This window comes from Perca flavescens, chromosome 18, assembly GCF_004354835.1.
Source record: "Perca flavescens isolate YP-PL-M2 chromosome 18, PFLA_1.0, whole genome shotgun sequence".
NCBI classification, from domain to species: domain Eukaryota; kingdom Metazoa; phylum Chordata; class Actinopteri; order Perciformes; family Percidae; genus Perca; species Perca flavescens.
The window spans coordinates 146,169-162,220 of record NC_041348.1 but is presented as its reverse complement, the minus strand read 5'-3'; the positions used below and the strand labels follow the sequence as shown (position 1 = coordinate 162,220).

At 45.0% G+C, this 16,052-nt stretch overlaps 3 protein-coding genes across 3 annotated transcripts; all 3 read right to left on the bottom strand.

Moving 5' to 3' along the window:
- Positions 1-221: 221 nt before the first annotated feature.
- tcf23 (transcription factor 23) lies at positions 222-6,549 on the bottom strand. The gene is made up of 4 exons (XM_028605399.1): positions 5,849-6,549; positions 4,910-5,062; positions 1,754-1,918; positions 222-634 (listed from the first exon to the last, which is right to left on the bottom strand). Exons 1-4 carry the CDS (start codon positions 5,999-6,001, stop codon positions 497-499), a joined length of 609 nt encoding a protein of 202 aa, XP_028461200.1. The 5' UTR covers positions 6,002-6,549; the 3' UTR covers positions 222-496.
- A 463-nt stretch (positions 6,550-7,012) lies between these two features.
- ephx1 (epoxide hydrolase 1, microsomal (xenobiotic)) lies at positions 7,013-12,541 on the bottom strand. Its single transcript, XM_028605398.1, has 9 exons — positions 12,413-12,541; positions 11,424-11,607; positions 11,155-11,335; positions 9,665-9,883; positions 9,328-9,457; positions 9,024-9,235; positions 8,819-8,927; positions 8,439-8,561; positions 7,013-8,162 (listed from the first exon to the last, which is right to left on the bottom strand). The coding sequence occupies exons 2-9, from the start codon at positions 11,604-11,606 to the stop codon at positions 7,952-7,954; spliced, it is 1,368 nt and encodes a 455-aa protein (XP_028461199.1). The 5' UTR covers position 11,607; positions 12,413-12,541; the 3' UTR covers positions 7,013-7,951.
- A 967-nt stretch (positions 12,542-13,508) lies between these two features.
- srp9 (signal recognition particle 9) lies at positions 13,509-15,105 on the bottom strand. Its single transcript, XM_028604530.1, has 3 exons — positions 14,900-15,105; positions 14,703-14,771; positions 13,509-14,236 (listed from the first exon to the last, which is right to left on the bottom strand). Exons 1-3 carry the CDS (start codon positions 14,969-14,971, stop codon positions 14,117-14,119), a joined length of 261 nt encoding a protein of 86 aa, XP_028460331.1. The 5' UTR covers positions 14,972-15,105; the 3' UTR covers positions 13,509-14,116.
- Positions 15,106-16,052: the final 947 nt, after the last annotated feature.

Here is a 16,052-nt window from a genome sequence, read left to right as displayed (position 1 = left end):
CCCCCTAACTAAGACCCAGAACATGCTGGTGCTGAGGGAATGGCTCTCTTCTTACCGCCACTTTGCCCAGCTGGAGGTTATTACACAGAATATTCTCTGCTGAAAACAAGTGTTTTATTAAAGAAATGTTTATAGTCTTTTACCTCTGCTAAGGAGGTCATATTTTGTGTGGGGGTGTGTGTGGGTGCATTATACAGACAATAAATAAATAATTCATTGCAGGCTTTTGCACATACAGTTTTGTGTTTAATCAAGATGTGAAATGAAGGCAGAGATAAACATGCTCACTGTCATTCATTATTATTATATATTATTATATTATAATATTAGACCAACCAACCAACCACTGCTGCTTATTTTTTTTATCTCCCTACAGAATATTCAAATGTTTGCCTTGCTTTGACTTCGGGAAGGGGGTAGCGAGCAGGCATGTAGCTTCTGACAGTTACTGATCACTGGAGCTAACCCTGGGAGAGGCCTGTCCCGGGCTCTGCTATCACTCCCGCTCTGCTTCTGCAGCAGGGGTCAGTGGCTGTGCCCTGTCCCGTCCAGGTGGAGGCATCTGATTGGCTGGGACTCCTGACAGCAGCTCTCCTACGCTGCCACAGTAGAGCAGGGAACGCATGGGCCACTTCTGAGGACAGAGACAGAGAGACAAACACACTGTTAGAAAATCATCAGGGGTCTCATTTCTAAACGTGGCGTACGCACAAAACGTGGCTGAAAATGTGCGTACGCCACTTCCCACGCAAAGGTTGTGATTTATAAAAAACAAACTTGACAGGAGAATGTGCGGTCCTCCACGCAAACTCTGACCCATGCGTACGCACATTTTGGAGATAAAATAGGAATTGGTGACGCAGATGGTGAGGTGGTGAACTGAAGTCAGACTGCAGAGAGTAAATGGGAATAACTATTACTCATAATATTTTCAAGTATTGATGCCTCACGCACATTTCTTCACTCCATATCATCCACTTTACCATGAAGATGAAATCCAGCAGTGTTATTTGTGCTTGTACTGAGTGATAACTGTTCCATAAACACCTCCAACTCAAATCTTAAATAAAAATTTGTTCTTAATATTTAATCAGCGCTGTCTCACCGTCACATTGTCTGCTACGGAGCGCAGGACGAGGAGATGGCCCGACTGCATGGAATACAGGATAGCATCAAATACCCTAGCATTAGATAACAGCAGAACACAGTGTAAATAACTAAATATCTGTCTTTAAAACTGTGCATATATCAATCAATCGTTACCCTTAATGTCCTCGTTATCAGTCTGAACTTTAATACTATTCATAACAAAACCTGCATGAAAAAAAGTGTGTTTGCCTATTATTATTATTATTATTATTGCCGGTCCAAATACAGGTCCTCGCCACTCTGGGGCCACCGGCTGGTTCCAAAGGGAAATGTCAGATAGATAAGTGTTTTTTTTTAAAGCCTGTGATGATCAGTGGTGTCCGTCAGTCACTCTGAACCCACAACTAGCGTAACGCCTTCCATTCAATGCTGTGACCTTTAACTGAAGCCCCTTATTTGAGTAGTGTTGAACTAAAATAAGCCAGTAATCTAACCCTAATATCACAGTCTTTGTTTGTGCACCTGACAGACATATGTAATGTTGTAATGTTGTAATGTTGTTGGTTACAGGTTACTGGATGTGTGACAAAGTGAGATACATACAGTAGATATGAAGTCTTTGACCATGAAGAAGAGTGAGCACGTTGATTGTTCCTGTCCTTACCTTAACAGGATGCAGGTATCCACCCGGCCGGGAGGGCAGCGTGTGCTCAGCCAACGCCCCCCCCTGGTCCAGTGTCTCTGTTAGGTAAGCTATGTAGTTGGTAGCCAGAAGCAGGACATCCAGCTTGGACAGTTTGGTGTCTGGGGGGACGGAGGGCAGAGCAGCCTGAGGACAGAGGAGGAATCATTCAGGTTAACACATCAGATGCTAATAACAGAGACACCTAGTTCAACCACGTCTAGTTTTTAATTCAGTCTTGTGAGCTGTACGATGTAAAATTGAGCATTAGGAAAGAAAATGTCAACCTCATGACAACAAGAAGCTCCTGTTTGTTGTTTTTGGCAGAACAACAAGAAAAACACAAAAAGAGAAAATATAGTATGAATCCAGCTGAAGCCTCAAAATGGTTACACCAATCAGAATCAGGGTCAATAAAAAACGGCACAGAGGCGTGTTGCTGTCCTAACAATGCTGAAGCTGCAAGATGACAGAAAGGATGAGGAAGACCACAACAACAACAACAACAACAACAAAGAAAAGTCCACTGGGATGAAAAGTCCTGCAAAGGTCAGGGTTGTGACATATAGAGTAGTATTTTCATAACTTCACACAGACAGCGTTTGCTGCGATATGATATTAATGGCGAGCCGAAAGCGGTTGCGGTGCTGTTGACGTACACTTCCTCGGAGCCGAGTAGGCACAACAGTGGTTTCTATGCCCTGGTGACTGACTGACAGGCAGAGGTTGTAAGGCAAGGCAACTTTATTTCTACAGCCCCTTTCGGTTGTGCCCCTAAAATTTTCATTTGGGGGCCACTGTGCTCCTAGTGAAAAACGTTAGTCTGGAGCCCTGCTGCCACCTTTCGCGCGCATCCCACAGTGCCAGGATGTAAGCAGTAGGGCCAAGATCATCGATGTAAGCCTGCAAAAGCGATGGATACATTTTTAAAAAGGAAAAATGCAGATTCTGATTATTGGGCTACAATGTGTCATTTTGTAACATTTTTGGTTGGTGGTGTGCCGTGGGATTTTTTTTATGTAAAAAATGTGCCGTGGCTCAAAAAAGGTTGAAAACAACTGATCTAGGCCACACTTTAGAATTTATTAACTCAATTAATATTTGTATAACTTTAATATTACAATCCAAATCATATCCAGAATGTTAACTACTCTGATGGAGCGCAGAGTATTGCTGAGCAGGCATATGGAGGAAGGAGATGAAGGGCGTTGGATCCACGGCACAGAGACGACAACCTGCTCTAAAATCCCCTGGTCCCTGTGATTAATGGTTTTTTTACAGTGTGTTCAGGGGACAGGCAGCTAGCAGATAGTGAGGAGATGTTTTTTACAGTGTGTTCAGGGGACAGACAGCTAGCAGATAGTGAGGAGATGTTTGCTGTATGCAGTGTTGGTCATCTTACTTAAAAAAGGAATTAGTTAAAGTTACAAATTACTTCTCCCAAAAAAAATTGAGTTAGTAACTCAGTTACCACATTGTAAAAGTAATTAGTTACTCAGCAAAGTAACTGTGACGTTATTTTTTATGTTCTATAATCCTATTACGTTCTATAACGTCAAATATGTTTATATTAACTGATTGAAGAATAAAAACACTATATACAGTATTTTATTTTGATTTGGTATTTAGGATAGCTCTGAATGAGTCAGACTCCACAGTGGACAGGGGTAGCATGTTTTCAACAACATACCTTGCAATCAATGTGTTCAGCTTGGCCTTGGTCACCTGTTGCTGACCCGAAAAATCGACCGTTGCTTGTTTTACCAGAGTGGCTCCGTCTACTTGGCTGGAGCTCACGCTAGCTGCATTTGGGCTTGGGGGGTTGGGTTAGCAGCAGCAGCAAGTGTCCTGTTAGCATGTGTTGATGTAAGGGGCTTCATAAGATTGGAGTTAAAGTCTTTTCCTGGGCATAGCGTGCATGTTATATAAACAGTCTTGCCTTTAATTTCAATGAGTGAGAAGTAATTTCAATGAGTGAGAAGTAGTGCTGGTTTAGTGGTAGTCAGAGCGTGCAGTGAGACATCGTGAGCAGGGCATCCGCCCACCCAGCCAATCATCATCGCATTCCCGACCCCTGTTCTCTCCCGGCAGCTGATGTGTAGCCTGCTGCCTGACACCTCGCTTCATTCAACCAAATTGTCGTAACGCGCCACTTTACATTCTCAGTAACGATAACGGCGTTGCAACGACGGGAAAAGTAATTAATTAGATTACTGCGTTACTGAAAAAATAACGCCGTTAGTAACGCCATTATACTTAAACGCCGTTACTCCCAACACTGGCTATATGTGACGAAAAATGTTGTAGCCTAAAAAACGCGTCACATCACTGAGAGCACCTTTAATATAGCCGTAGGAAAAACCAATCGCCGATCATCTCTTTAATTTTCGGTGTTGTAATGCTACCTGTTGCTAGGGATTTAGGTCTTAGTGTCACTATCGTCAGTGTTCTGGTAGCCTGATATTGCCACACTAATTCACTAATAAGTCTGGAACCTCTTAATGCATTTTCAATTTTCAAGGGGCATTATCAATTACACAGACCAAAATGCCTCTGACAGCAATTGAATAGACGTACAACCAATCAGAGCAACGAAACTGGGCATTCAACCAATCAGAGCAACAAAACGTAGCCGACAACCAATCAGAGCAACAAAACAACGAGGCTCTGAGCAACCATGCAAGTTGGGGCGGTGCTTGGTCCATTTTCAAGAAGGAGAAAGCCTGGTGTGGTGCGCTGGACAGAGACTACGTTCAATCATGACGCTCCTCTGTCAGTCATTGTCTTAAACCCGCCCCATGTGAGATAAACGGTTGTGATTGGTCTGCCCAGGGCCAGGTCGGCTGGAAGTCTGTCTGAATGTATCTGTCAGAGCAAATGAAAAGTGAGCTGGCAGATTTCTCTGGTTTCCAGGCTAGGGTTCTGGTTCAAGACTTGATTATAACTCCATCTAGCTGTTATCTATGATAAGGCACTGCATGCAAAACACTCAGGACCATCAAAATAAATTCATCAAACTGAATTCAACGCCCAAACAGGAAGCAGGTGCTAAGACACAAACTAGCAGGGAATGGCTCAGAGTGAATGTTGATGTTCAGTGTTGACTCAGTGAAAGGGGGGGAGTGAACGTCCGGGTACCTGCAGGCTGTGGAAGGCCTGGCGGAGGTTGCGAACGCGGCTCCGCTCTCGCGCTGCGTTTTCTGGGGAGTGCTGACTCCTCAGTGTCCTGGACTGGACCGCAGACTCCCAACCAGAACCAGAGTTTGACCTGGACCCACACACAGACTGCACCTGCAGCAGAAGACGTGTTTACAGCCAATCAAATGGCTCGGAGACATTAGAATACAGTGACACAGAAGAGTGATTCTGTCCCAATATGAAAAATGTCCTTTTACTTACTTTGATAAAATAACATTGCACATTCTGCTAATTAGTTCACTCTAAAATATAACTTCCTGTTGCAGTGTGTATTATCTGCATACAGAATCATCAGATCCCCCTTTTTAACCCTCTTTCATAATTCTGACTTTCATTAGAGACTTAGGACAGAATTATGGTTATTATTATTATTATTATTATTATTATTAACTGGTCACACATTTAACTATAGGATATCTACTGACTTTTATGGCACTGAGAGAAACTGAAAATGAATAAGTTGTGTAGTTTGTAGCTGTTAGATACATGAGATTACTATGGAGAACAGTTTCTCAAACACTCCTCAGAACGGCTCCTGAACATGTGAAACAGGCTTGACAAGCACAAATCCGTTTCAGTCCTCTACAGCTCTTCCTTCATTAGTTTACTGAAGTTAACAGAACTTCAGTTAAGTTCTCTTAAATCAAACCCTTCATGAAAAAGGGAGATTCCTATTAACTCTACACATCTTAAACAATCCACATCACACTAATAAGTTAGTGTGATGTGGATTAGTGGCGTAGTTTAAGTGTTGCCTGCTCTCCCTCCCACCAGAGTTTTCCTGTGAGGGATTACATTTGACTAAGTACCTTTCCTTGCCATTTTCCCTTTTTATATCCTGATGATGAAGGTTGCTCAGTCTTTGAGGTTGAGACTCACCCACTTCCTGGGCTCCCGGCTGCTGCGTGTGCTGTGCCTGAGTGCGTGCGGGGATGCTGGGCTCTGCTGCCTCTGTGGCTCAGCGGTGGGGCTGGAGACCAGCTGGTGCCTCGCCGCGACCGACATGAGACCTTCCAGAGGATTCACGGCCATGGCTGCTGCCGAAGCGCTGGAGCAGACTCCCCTGAACACTGAATTCACTTTGGCTCAGTCTATTTTCATTGGCTGGAAGGAGGTTTGCTTTCCTGTGTTTGTTGTGGAAGTATCATCCACTAAGTGCTTTGGTAAACACACAGTCTGAGCTCATCTCTCCATCGGAGCATTTTAAACATCTGGTGTAAAAACTGGCTCAACAACAGCTGAAATCATTCATCATTCTGTAGCTACTGAGGACGTCCTGTTCAAGGATCTCCACCTCTCTCTCTGTAGGTGCCCAGTTCCACTCAGACCCCTAAAAATCCCACAATCCCTGGCTGCCTCTCTGCGCATCAGAGTCCACCCAGAGAGTTCCTCCCAGTCTGACCCTCTCTCTCTCCGTCTGTCTCGACTCGTTTCCTTATCGGGTGAGGTAATGTGGGGAACTTCATGTGGTCCTTATCTCAGCCGCCCGCTCGTCCTGATCCTCCCTTGGCTGTTTGCTGCCAAGAAGAGCAGGCGGCAGACTGTCAGGCCTGGGGGAGTGCAGCACTGGGAGGGTTTCCCGAGCCAGGGCACTGGGGGGCTTGGGAAACTCAGAGCTCTGCTCACGACTGGACAGGGGTGGGGCTGGAAGCCCGGGGCACTGCGACATTGACCATTACCAAAGAGAGGCTTTTGGTTTGTTGAAGACATTCAGGGCATCCCATCATGTTCAACAGCCTCGTCAGGACAGGAAGCCCGTTTGGAGACATCACAAGACTCTGCACATGCGGAGATTACATGAACACATCTGTAACAGACGCATTTTCATCGTCTTGGCTTTATGAATCTTTTTATTTTGCATCCCTGTTTACAGTCAACACAGCAGCATTAATAGAACTAGTCACCTCACCTGAAAGCACCATTATCTACCTTTTGTGCAGTTGCTGTTAATGTCACTTTTCTAAATATAACCAAATCATTTTCATCATTTAACTAAATCACTTTCTGCAGTACAGATGGGAATCAGCTTCTTCAAGATCAACATGGTGATTTATTCTTTATTTTCACAGTTGGTACATCAATAAAGAAAGCAGTGTGAATTGTAGTATTTTAAGCAAATCAAAGTCGATCAAAGAGACAGGATGTAAAGTGAATGCAAAATCAAAAACAGCTGTGTTTTACATTAAAGACATGGAATGAGTTGTAAGAAATCCAGCCTAACTCAGAGGTCTGAGGCTCAGTGTTATCAGTGAGAGGAATGTCTGGCACCTTGTTCAGGCTGTCAACACAATACCACCAGGTGGCCCCTGACCTCCCATCTGCAGCTGCTGAGTAAACTGTGTAATGCTAATACTACAAAGCTGAGGGAGTTGTAAAGGGGAGTTCTGAGGGAGGCTTCAGTGCTGGTCTCGTGTAGCTGTGGAAGTGTTAGGGACCCCCAGCACAGCTCCTCCTCCAGACCACAGCAACACCGTCCATTACATTACATTACATGTCATTTAGCTGACGCTTTTATCCAAGGCGACTTACAATGCTATATATGTCAGAGGTCGCACGCCTCTGGAGCAACTAGGGGTTAAGTGTCTTTACAACACCTGCTATAGTGCTTTTCTGCATAACTTGAATAGCACTGAACTAATAATAAAAAGCCCATTGTGACAATCCAATCAATTCACCTTTTGCTCTGTCCGTTTAGCTTCTTTCACTGTTAAAGTTTCACACATTGTCTCATATTAACGCAGCATAACAATATCATCAGCACCTTCATTCATTAAGCGTGTCCTTCAGATTGAATAATTTAGCCCATATACTTTTGGGTCATGCCATAGATTAGAGAAATAGATTTTATTTTTATTTCAATAAGTGCTCTTGTTTTGAAGCCTTGACTCACCTACTGCCTTATGGGTATTAAGACAGCATGGCAGGTGTGTCATTGGTCAGTGAGCACAGGTTTCTAATCTTAGCTGTCATGTTATTGGATCACTACACAGCCCGGCGCTTCTCCACTGTCTTGGTGAAGTTCTGGATGTCCTCGGCCATCAGCTGGGGCTCCTCCATGGCGGCAAAATGGCCGCCGCGGGCCATAGGCGTGAAGGTCACTAAGTTGCGGTATTTCTGTTTGAGCCACAGTTTGGGAGTGTGCATCAGCTCGTTGGGGAAGCAGGCGAAGCCAGTGGGGACGTCCACAGGGATCCTGTGAGGAGACATCACACATGTTATCACCTCAGCCACACCTTTCACCTGATGAGTCGGATCGGGGGAGATCAGCCAACAGGCCAGCACAGTCAGCCAATGGTCTGCATGCTGCATGCTGCAACAGGATAACTGGTACAGTCCTGCTCAACTTTGATCTTTTCATTGTATGTGCTTTGAAAGGTTATTTGTGACTCATGATTAGTAGCATTGAAACGAGTAGGTCCTGTCACTGTGAACATCTGCTCTTTCAGCACCAGAACACTGGATCACTCACTTAGAGTGAGGCACGTTCAGGCCTTTGCCAAAGTTCTCCTTGTAGAACCTCATGGAGGAGACGATGCAGCCAGACGTCCAGTAGATCATCACGTTAGTCAGCAGGTCATCCAGGGAGAACTTCCTGCAACACACACACACACACACACACACACACACACACACACACACACACACACACACACACACACACACACACACACACAGAGGTTACAGTAATGAGGAGCCCATCATCTGTTGTCTATGTTAATATTTTGGGATAGTAATGCGACAGAGGAGCCTGGCTGCTGCTGATACATAGACGTGCTACTGCCACTGATGCTACTCACAGCGGACTATGACTAGCACTGGCTCCATTATGTTCTGCTGTGTTCTCTGTACCTGGTGAGTCCTCCGTCCTCCAGGTCCCTGAAGTCGCGGCTCGTCCACGTGGAGAACTTCTCCAAGATGTAGGCAGCCAGACCCACTGGGGAGTCATTTAGTCCTCGACCTGAGGGGAGAGATGGATTTGCTGATTAAAAAATGATTCTATGGACCTTTTTTTAGACCGGACTGAAGCCAGTGGATCCTGTTTTCAGGTCCTTACCCACGGTGTCAGGCTTGGTGGCCTGGATGTGCATGTAGCCAGACTCTTTGATGGACTCCACCACCAGTTTCTCCATGCAGGGGAAGAGACGCTCAATGTCTAAGTCGGTGAAGCCAAACAGCTTAGGGAAATGACGGCCCAGCATGATGGACAGGGTCATGGGCAGCCCCGGATTGGGTGGGGCAAAGTTCACATGCAAGCCTCTGACGCTCCTGGAGAGAAAAACTGGAGTAACACCTTATTTCAGCATCTCTAAAGACTGTGTGTGTGTGTGTGTGTGTGTATGTGTGTGTGTGTGTGTTACCTGGGCTCCAGCTGAGCCATGTTGGTAGTGACCAGCCAGCCCCAGTCTCCTCCATGAGCGTAGAACTGCTGGAAGCCCAGACGTTTCATCAGCTTGTGGAAGATGTGTGCGGCACACACGGAATCAAAGCCTGTAGAAACACACGCACACGTCAAGTTTTTTTAAATGGACATTTCAATCGTAAAGTCAAATTCTGGGAGTAACGGTTTCTTTTCATCAGTGGTGTTTCCAATAACCTTGCATATACTAGTACATGTGATCTGCATATTCATTCTATTCCCACATCTGGCATTAATATATTCCCATGTCTGCAAGAAAACCAACTTTCCAGACTCACCTTTCTTATGTGGTGCTTCTGAAAAACCGTAGCCTGGTATGGAGGGACACACCACCTCAAACACAAGGTGGCTGGGGTCTGATGGTTCTGTTAGCAGAGGGATCAACCCATAGAACTCATAGAAGGAGCCCGGCCAGCCGTGCACCATGATCAGAGGAAGAGCAGTGGATCCCTCTGGCACCGCCTTGGGCTTCACATGCAGGTAGTGGATATCAATGCCTGGAAGATGGTTAGAGTGATGCAGGTTAGAGGTAGGCACATATCTTCTTCAGGAGTGTGTCAGTAGTGGAGACCAAACAATCTATGGAATGTTGCGATCAAAAAAATGCCTTGATTCCGTTGTGATAAGTTGAACCTGAAAGTTGAAATGTCTTTGATGTCCCCAAGGGGCAATTTGGTTCACAACATGTAGCCAACACATAAACACAAAAAAGCACATAAAACCTAAAATAGTAAATAGATAAAAACATAAATACACATGTACACTACACTTAAGATGATAAGTATATGCTGTGAAATGGCAGGGATGGCAGATGACCTAGAGTTTATTGAGAAACCCCACAGCTGATGGTACAAATGATCTCAGGTATCTGTTAGACCGGGCACGTTTTCGGAAGGTATACCTCCTTCCAGATGGTAGGATATTACATGCCTATTATTTCACTAGTATATCTGCATTCTACTATCTCTCCTTGTATTTATCCTTGAAATGGTTTGTCCATCCTTTGTGCAGTGGTAACTGGAGTCTTCATGGACATCAGCCACATATCTATGGAGATCGAGAACGGGAAAATGGCAGCTGACGTAGACCAAGGCGGCGATAAACGACAAAATGAAACTTGAGATTGTGGATGATCGTTCGACTTTAGGAGCTGATATCTCAGTCCCAGACAAAGAGGGTCTTAATTTTATGTCAAGAACACCACTGTAGGAATATCACTTAATTGCCTGTGCAGTCACTGATTTATTTGAATTTTTACATCAGGGCTGATGTCAGCTCTGACATGTAACCGCCACACGCCGCTGAACCGCTCCCTCACCTGTTCCTCATATGTTCAGTGCCCATAGCTGCTGCACCTGTATTCCCCTGTGTCTCTTTAAAAAAACTGCTCTGATTGGTCAGCGATCTCCTCACCTGTGCTGTACTGTAGCTGTCTCTGTACTACTGCGTATGTAGCGGGACTTTATACCGACAGAAATCATCGATAAAGGCTTCTAAACCAAAAACTATACAACCGGACATGTTTCAGCAGGGATGTCATCCGGAATTTAAAATAAATTCATAAATTAAATAAATGTCTCTGCTGCTCTGGAGCATTTTAGTGGGTCGCACCAATTCTATGGGACACACACACACACACACACACACACACACACACACACACACACACACACACACACACATTCATATGTCTGGCCCAAATGCAATTCATGTCATTTTGTTTGCACATGCTTGGGTCTGCACTTTATGGTGTGCAGAGCTTGCTCACCTTCGATGTTGGTTTTGAAGTGGGGGTACTGGTTGAGTCTGTCCACCTGTCTCCTCCAGTCAAAGCCATTTCTCCAGTAAGACAGCACCGTGTGCAGGCACTGGGAGTTGAAGCCGTAGGTGAAGTGGCTGTCCTCCAGAGAGGGGACAGGCCGAGTCTGGTCTATCCTCCTGTACAGGTCCTGGGACACAGGGACACAGGGACAGCATGAGGAATGGCTAGGACTGCATGACTGACAGACTGCGAGACAGACGGAGAAGGAATCCAACCTCCAGCTCCTCAGCACTGGTGCTGACTGTAAAGGGACGAATGGTGATGTCCTCCCCTCCATCAGGGGGGGCTCCGGCCCCCCACCAGCCGTCCTCTGTCCTCAGGACCTGGGTCCTGCTCCTCTGGACCAGGAAGTAGAGCAGCCCTCCAACCAGCAGAGCAACCAGCACCTCCGTCAACATGCTGCAAGGACACGGACAGACAGGGTGATGGGACGGGGAGGCAGAGACGGGGACAGGAAGGGACAGGGAGGGGCAGGGACGGGGAGGCAGGGAGGGACGGGGAGACAGGGAGGCAGGGAGATGGGGACAGGGAGGCATGGTCAGGGACAGGGAGGGACAGACAGGGTTGAGATGGATGATTGAGAACTACAGACTTTTTTTGTCATCCTAAATCACATAACGTAATGACTGCACCATTAAAGAGTTGTTCTACCTTCATAAAAGACAGTTATTATGGACCAAATCATAAAGGCTCATTAAAGTGTGTGGAGTGAGTGACTGTGGTGTAGTTTAATGAGCTCAGAGAAAACTAAGAGGCAGCGCTGCTGTGGCCAGCTGACAGCATTAGGATGGGACACGTGATTAGCCCCTGGCTCCATTACTGCCCTCATTAGCGCCAAACAGCAGTGTTCCCGGACTCTGACTAAAGTTCACGGTGATGTTACGTAAGCTGATATGGTAATGTTAATGTAACATTCTGCAGAAATGTCCCAGTTTGGGATCAATAGTCTGTCTCTCAAATTCAAATTGCTTTATTGGCATGAGCGTCTAGAATAATACAATTCAATAATAATAAGATGAGGAAAAAATACATATATAGGCCTACAAGTTTACACTGAGGAAACTAAAATGTATAAATGTATTAAAAAACTCTCTGCTGGTCCCATCCAGCCAGCCCGTCACTCCTCCAGTCTCACTGTAACGTCTCTACACTGTAACGTTACTATACCGTTACTTAGTAGCTCATAGTAACATTAGTTACTCACCTACTGACTTAATGCCCACGCGGACAAGTGATCCAACACGTGTGCTGCTTGTTACTCTGCGAGCATGAAGAAGGGAAACACTTCTTCCCGAGACCTGACTGACCTGACTTGCCGTGGGGAAATACCAGAGGTGCATGATGGGTAATGTAGTACTTTGCGAATGTGGACAAAGTGGGTTGAGTTAATAACTCAGGGGATTACTGCAGTTCAAAACAAATCATTCACCCGAAATATAGAATGAAGAAATGATCTTCACAGCGCACAGACCGGGGAAAACTGTAAAGCAATATTTCTTTTCTACCATTAATATTGAACATAGTGCAGTTTTAAGATGATGATGATAGCTTTATTGTTTGATCTAAGGTCCATTTAAAAACATACAACACAATTAAAAGGACAGAGAGAGAACTATAGCATGCAACTTTTTGTTATTCTCTTTCCTCAGAGCACTGCTCAGCTTTGTCATTACGCAACACAGGACGTCCCATAGAGCTTCAGACCAGGCTATGGTTCACACCAAAGCAAGCCATCAGTGATTGGGAGTGTCACTGAAATGGGTGTCCTGTTATGTTCTTTAACCCCCCAACATAACACAAGTAGAATTTAGGTTTCTCAGTTACTGTTTTTTCCGTCAGATGGTTTATAGATCCGGACGTTTCCACACTTGAAGGCAACTTCATTTCGCAGAGAAAGAAAGAAAAAAAGACAACAGTCAGCTGTTCCGCTAAGTCCTGGGCAGTTCAGAGCTTGTGTTTGGTGTTTTAAAACATCCTTGTGGCAGAGAGGTTTCCTGTACAGGACTCTCACACCGCCTCAAAACACAACGACCGAGTCTGATCCACGTGCACCTGACTGGCCACAGCAGCGGGACACAGGGGGAGCTTCTCCACAAGTTCAATCTGTTGCAACTTTTCCTTGAGCTGCTGCAGTTTTTCAGCCTCCACCGCTGCAGCCTAAACACACTACCCCTATTCAAATAAATGGAAAGATCTGCGTTTTCACCAGAGAGTCCGAGTGTGTGTGAACGCAGCCTTAATCATGCAGATATTTATGGTTCATAAACACAACACCAGATGTATACAGGAGAGACACTGGCTGTACTGGGGTAAATAAACGTTTATTGAACAAGTAACAATGATTCTCAGTTGACAAAATGGCATTAGGAGGTGTGTGGGGTTCCTCCACACTGTCGCCAGCCAATCAGAAGCTCCTGCTCCAGTTGTGTGGCACGAGTCCAGGAGGAAAAAACAAAAAGGAACCAACCGCTGTGCTGAAACTGAATCCAACATCGCTACATAGATGTGAATAGAAAAGACATGTAATGTCTCCATGCCCGTCCTCTTTAAAAAACTGAAATTAAATGCAGCTCCTCTACAGAAATCAAGGAGCCAGAGCTGCTCACACTGCAGCTGAGGATTTGTCCCACACTACCCCCCCCGCCCCCACATCTCCCAGCAGCCTACACTCCCCTTCTTTAGTCATACCATCAGGGATGTGATCACAATGCCTGATAAGGAAAAGCAGGGTAATGTGATTTTTATTGAAAGTCTCATAAAAAAAAGAAAGAAAGATTTTGATGTATATTTCTATCACATCTCTGGTGGTAAAACATCTATGTACCAGCCTGACCGCCCCCCAGACTCCACATGGCACTGTGATGGTCCTGTGCTCTAACAACCGTTGTGTCCTCTGCTCTGGAGCATTTTAGTCCGTCTCCATGGAGCCACTGTGCGTCTCCTTGGACACCATGAGTCTCATCAGTTTCCCGTGGAGCTTCTCGATCTTCTTCACGTCCTGGGCCTGGTCCGTCTTGTACTGTAAACACTGCAGGGACGGACAAAAGACTACATGAGGACAAGGATAGCTACAGCACCATTACCGTCAATGGGCTGAAAATAATCTCACATCACTATACCTACAGTCACATATCAAACATGGAACCCTAAACAACAACTTCCACTTTTACAGAGAAGTATCTCCTTCTCAATGTGTCCACACACACACACACACACACACACACACAGTTGTATGGTGACCAAAGATTGTATTTTTGTTTACTTTAATGATGATTGTGAGTGATTGATGCATTCAGCTAATCAATCAATCAATCAATCAATCAATCAATCAATCAATCAATCAACAGAAAACTACAGATTACAGCTAAGTATTTTCAGGTACTAAGTATCTTTGAGTACAAAGTATGTGTGTTCTAACATTATGGAAACATTATGGTGTCACGTGTTACTAACTATGGTTACTAAACAGTTCAGGTAAACATGACGTCACTTACCACGGCATTGTCGGTGACTTTGATGCAAAGGTTTCCGTCGCAGTGTCTGTACTTGAGAACCACTCTCACCTGGAAACACAACAGCTGACGTCAGTGACTCACCTACAGCGTCACACGCACGGCTCTTACAGGCTAACCCCCAGCTAACAGGCTATCCAGCTAGCATGCTAAGCTGGTTCGGAGGTGTAGAGGCTCACCTTCATGGGGTCTGTCAGATAGAGCTTCTCTGCTGCGCGTGCGAACTCCTCCCAGGTGTGATAGTGAGGCATGGTTCTGGATCTGGCCGAGAGAGTCAGTCCGGTGGAAAACAAGAATCGGAATCAACGAGCCGCTTCGCCCGCTTCAGAACACCACATCAGCACCAGCGGCAACACAGCCAATCAATGAAGAGTACGTACAGCGAAAACACTTCCGGGGCACCGTTTCAAAACAAGAGCAGAACACGTTTATAGATAGAATAAAGGCTTTATACACATTATGAAGTTTGTGGTAATGAGTAATACTTAATAGTAAGTCAAACAAACAGAAAGCTGTTTTAGTGATTAATATTTGATTGTGATAAAGTTTAAAATGCATCATCACTAGGCTACTAACAAAACGTCCCACTGACACAGCGGCTATGGTCCCATTCATCAGCAGCGAAGCCTAACATTTCTATCTAAAAAATCAACCCTGATGCTGAATCTGATCGGTATTCTAACTTTGGTTTGCCTCGTGCTTAATGGGCCCGAGCTTTATTTTGAAAGGACCCTTAGTCACAGGACCGGAAACATCCCTGAACCTATATTAGAAATTCTTTGGTGAGGGTTAGGGTGTTAGGGTCATGTCGCCCTCTAGTGGCTGCACCTACATCTGACTGACACACTCTACCAACACAATGCCTCAAAAACATGCAACACAAGACCCGTATAATATACAGAGATGATAGATGAGTCAAATGTTCATCTGCAGCATAATCAACTAGTACGAACAGCTGTCCGAGATGTAACATAGCCCTTGACATGTAGCCTACACAGTGAGTGAGAGAACGTTGTTGAGACGTCTGGTCCTCCAGAGCAGTGTTTTTCAACCTTTTTTGAGCCACGGCACATTTTTTACATTCAAAAAATACCACGGCACACCACCAACCAAAAATGTTACAAAATGACACATTGTAGCCTAATAAGATCAGAATCTGCATTTTTAATTTATAAAAATCTATCCATTGCTTTTGCAGGCTTACATCAATGATCTTGGCCCTACACACACCGTAACTCAACGTGCTAACCAAATTTTCACATTTCTATTACTAATAAATACTTTGATAATAGATGCATAAATTCCAATGTGCTGTTTCAAATTCAGTGTCAC

Bases quoted from the DNA above. Each gene is read 5' to 3' on its own strand.
- srp9 (XM_028604530.1), bottom strand. From the start codon at position 14,971: ATGCCTCACTATCACACCTGGGAGGAGTTCGCACGCGCAGCAGAGAAG. The intron at 14,772-14,899 runs GTGAGCCTCTAC...TTGTGTTTCCAG, and splicing joins ATCTGACAGACCCCATGAAG to GTGAGAGTGGTTCTCAAGTA. The intron at 14,237-14,702 runs GTAAGTGACGTC...CCGTCCCTGCAG, and splicing joins AAGTCACCGACAATGCCGTG to TGTTTACAGTACAAGACGGA.
- ephx1 (XM_028605398.1), bottom strand. From the start codon at position 11,606: ATGTTGACGGAGGTGCTGGTTGCTCTGCTGGTTGGAGGGCTGCTCTAC. The intron at 9,458-9,664 runs GTGAGTCTGGAA...GTGTTTCTACAG, and splicing joins AGAAGCACCACATAAGAAAG to GCTTTGATTCCGTGTGTGCC. The intron at 8,163-8,438 runs GTGAGTGATCCA...GTCTCCTCACAG, and splicing joins CTGAACGTGCCTCACTCTAA to GATCCCTGTGGACGTCCCCA.
- tcf23 (XM_028605399.1), bottom strand. From the start codon at position 6,001: ATGGCCGTGAATCCTCTGGAAGGTCTCATGTCGGTCGCGGCGAGGCAC. The intron at 1,919-4,909 runs GTACCCGGACGT...CTCTGTCCTCAG, and splicing joins AGGCCTTCCACAGCCTGCAG to GCTGCTCTGCCCTCCGTCCC. The intron at 635-1,753 runs GTAAGGACAGGA...CTCTGTCCTCAG, and splicing joins GATACCTGCATCCTGTTAAG to AAGTGGCCCATGCGTTCCCT.